General features: G+C 40.9%; 1 protein-coding gene across 2 annotated transcripts in view; it reads left to right on the plus strand.

Moving 5' to 3' along the window:
• Nucleotides 1–394: 394 nt before the first annotated feature.
• LOC106876897 (PMS1 protein homolog 1) overlaps nt 395–4,005 on the plus strand; it is a 15,107-nt gene continuing 11,496 nt past the window's right edge. For both annotated transcript variants that reach the window (XM_014925645.2, XM_052977189.1), the window contains exons 1-4: nt 395–607; nt 1,253–1,412; nt 2,142–2,267; nt 2,750–3,030. In XM_014925645.2, coding sequence (XP_014781131.1) covers nt 467–607; nt 1,253–1,412; nt 2,142–2,267; nt 2,750–3,030 — 708 coding nt within the window. In that variant the 5' untranslated portion in view covers nt 395–466. The remainder of the gene's footprint in view (nt 608–1,252; nt 1,413–2,141; nt 2,268–2,749; nt 3,031–4,005) is intronic.

Below are 4,005 nucleotides of genomic sequence, written 5' to 3' on the forward strand. Positions count from 1 at the left end.
AGCACCCCCACCCAGCCTAGTCTGCATTCAGGGACATGTTTCTGAGTCATTGCTCATCATCAGCCTGAAGTAGCAACACCAGTTGGCTGAAGATGTCTGTCAACCTCTCGCAAATATAATTTATTTCTAGTGAAAACACATTCACTGATTACAAAAATTAGATTTATAATTAGATCATTTCATACATACATACATACATATATACATACACACAAATACACACACACACATACATACATACATACATACGTGTATACAAACGGGAGTAAAACTAATGGGGCGCTAAAGTGTAGATATGTCTTTATCTGTTAATTAAACGTCGGATAACGTTACACACAGAGACGAGAGTTACCTCCCCTACCGCCTTTTTTCCTCTTTTCATTCATTCATTTTGTAAGATGGCGGGAAGCATCGTTATTTTGTAAATCGACCAAACTGTTTCGATGTTTATTGTAAGACGGACACGATGACAACTCTGAAAGCGCTGCCATCTGATACTATTCGACTTATAGGAAGCACCCAAGTAATAACATCCGTTAGCAATGCTATTAAGGAACTCGTAGAGAATTCCATCGATGCTGGGGCTACAAATATACAAGTGAAGCTGGTACGTATTGTACATACGTTGTTTATATATACACGTTGTTTCCTTGTATTGCTATCTACTTTATTACTTTATATACACACGTTGTTCGTATGTACACACGTTGTAATTGTCTTGTACAAGAGAATCGAGCTGGTAATATTTTATGAGTGGAATTCGTTGTGTTTGTATTACAAAAGTCTTTCGAGTTGAGAATATCCTGCATGGATAACTTATCAAACTTACTTTTGGCATTGTATTTCTCTTGTTTGTTCCTCAAACACACACACACACACACACATATATAGGCAAAACTTCCTTTTGTATCCCCCAAAAAACACCCCCTTTTTTTATTTAATTTTTTTTTTCTACACAAACCCCCGTTTTCGGCTATGGAGAATACAAATCTGCCCACCTCCACCTCGAGAAATTTTTTTTTTTTTTTTTTTTTACTGAGAGGTCGAATCTGGCTGGTCTGAGCATAGAACAGGTTTCAAACACTTATTATAGGGCAGGTGTGACCGGCTGGATATGGTCAATCTGTAGTTAAAACAGGTAGATTTTAGCCCGATATAACGAGTTTAAATGCTAACGAGTTAATGTTCGTACAGAGTTTGTAATTTTTTTGATATTACATCATTTTTTTTTCTTTTTTCCTTTTATACACAGGAAAATTATGGTTTAGATCGCATTGAAATCCGTGACAATGGCTGCGGAATTAAAAGCGAGGATTTCCCTTACGTTGCTAAACGACATTGCACTTCCAAAATATGTCTGTTCGCAGACTTGGAACAATTGGTCACTTATGGATTCCGTGGAGAAGCATTAGGTAAGTCCAAGAAATTCCTGGTTGAAACTTTGCTTTACTCGTGCCAGCCATTGGATTGCGACCATACTGGGGCACTGCTTTTAAGGGTTTAATTGATCAAATCAACCCCAGTACTTATCCCATCGGTCTCTTTTACCAAACTGCTAAGTTACAGGGATGTAAACAAACCAACACTGGTTGTCAAGTGAGTTATGGAAACACACACATGCACATAAATATCGCATATATATCATGAGCATCATCATTGTTTAACATTCGCTTTCCATATTGGCATGAGTTGGACGGTTTGACTGAGGGCTGGTGAGCCACAAGGCTGCACCAGGCTCCAATCCGATCTGGCAGTATTTCTACAGCTGGATGCCCTTCCTAACTTTGTGAAGGGCAGATTTTCAATCCTGGGATCACCCTGATTCTAGAAAAGTATAATATACCTATGTAGAGCAAATGTAGGCTGAGATACAGGGGTCCGAGGGTGACGAACAGAAGGGCCACCCCAGGTGGAACACACTCTAGCTACACTAGTGCATTGTAGGAAAGATGCAAAAAGGCCAAATCTGGCCAGTTTGAACATGTATTCATATAAAGCAGGTAAAATATTCCGGCCAACTTTGACCAGTTTCAATGCTAAAGGGATGAGCCTTTTATGTCCTTGAAAAAAGGATGAACTTCACAACATCTTGTGTGTTATATGTAAACGTAATATCTGGTTGCCATCTTTTCTTTGAACAGCATCACTGAGTTCTGTCAGTGATCTGACTGTAACAAGTCGAACAATGTCCAACAGTCTCGCTCAAACTGCTACCTTCAGCAAGTCAGGAGATGTCCTTAAAATCACTCCATGTTCATCGAACGAAGGTAAGTAAAAGATGTACATTCTTGGAGACTAGTTTTTTTTTTTGGAGGGGGGCAGTCTCTTCTGCGTGTTGCGTGTAGGGGGTATGAAGCATTTTGGTTCAGTCGTTTTGGGCACTACCTATTTGGACATCAGTGATTTGATGCTGACTTATTTGACAGAAGACATTTTAATGTTTCTCTTTCTCTCTCTCTCTCTCTTCCACCCCCTCTCTCTCTTTCCTTCTCTCTATTCCTCTCTTCCTTTCCTCTCTCTGGTAGTGATGGTAGTAGTAGTGGTGGTGGTAGTTGTAGTGATGGTGGTGGTGGTAGTAGTAATAGTAGAGTGGTGGTGGTGGTAGTAGTAGTAGTAATGGTGGTGACAGTGGTAGTAGTAATGATGGTGGCAGTGGCAGTAGTCATAGTAGTGGTGGTGGTGGTAGTAGTATACTAGTAGTAATGGTGGTAGTAGTAACCACCAGCTTCTTTTCGTCTGTTTCCTTCAGGTAGTACGATTATTGCGAGTGGCCTGTTTCGGAACCTACCTGTCAGACACCAGTTCAATAAGAATGACAAACGCTGCAAAGAAGAACTCAAGAAGGTCGAAAACCTTATCACGGCATTCAGCATCATCAACCCAGCCACACGGTTCACGCTGCGCCATAACAAGGATATTCTCTTGGAGAAAGGGGCTGTTGATTCTTACCGTTCCGCTCTGATTGCTACCTGGGGATGGTCACTTGTTCAACAGTTTCAACATATTGTCAAAACTGACGAAGAACACCAGGTAAACAATAAGAGAAAAAAACAATTGTTTTTAATTTTTTTTTTTTTTTACTTGTTTCAGTCATTTGACTGCGGCCATGCTGGAGCACCACCTTTTAGTCGAGCAAATTGACCCCAGGACTTATTCTTTGTAAGCCTAGTACTTATTCTATCGAACTGTTTTTGCCGAACTGCTAAGTTACGGGGAACGTACACACACCAGCATCTGATGTCAAGCGATGTTGGTGGGGACAAACACAGACACACACACACACATATATATACACACATATGACAGGCTTCTTTCAGTTTCCGTCTACCAAATCCACTCACAAAGCTTTGGTTGGCCCAAGACTATTATTTCTACAGCTGAGTTAACTGGAGCAATGTGAAATAAAGTGTCTTGCTCAAGGACACAACACACAGCCTGGTCCAAGAATCAAACTCACTATCTCATGATCGGGAGCCTGACACTCTCTCTCTATTTATATATATATATGTATTTATATGTAGATCGTTGCCAGCGCCGCCAGACTGGCTCCCATGCAGGGAGCATGTAAAAACACCTTTTGAGTGTGGTTGTTGCCAGAACCACCTGACTGGCCCTCGTGCCAGTGGCACATTAAAAGCACCCACTACACTCTCAAAGTGGTTGGCATTAGGAAAGGCATCCATCTGTAGAAACTTTGCCAGATCAGATTGGAGCCTGGTGTAGCCATCTGGTTCACCAATCCTCAGTCAAACCGTCCAACCGATGCCAGCATGGAAAGCGAACGTTAAACTATGATGATGATGTATGTGTATATATATATATGTATATGTGTGTGTGTATATATATGTATATATATATATATATAATGCGAGAGAGTTAGGGGTTGAGGATTCAACCCACTAAGGGATAGTATCTATCCAATATACTGCTGGGAGGGTACCCAATTATTATTACACTAGTGTTATACCAAGTGCAATAATTGGGAGCAGGTAAGGGGGGGGGGGG

The sequence above is a fragment of the Octopus bimaculoides genome, chromosome 27 (assembly GCF_001194135.2).
Source record: "Octopus bimaculoides isolate UCB-OBI-ISO-001 chromosome 27, ASM119413v2, whole genome shotgun sequence".
Taxonomy (NCBI): domain Eukaryota; kingdom Metazoa; phylum Mollusca; class Cephalopoda; order Octopoda; family Octopodidae; genus Octopus; species Octopus bimaculoides.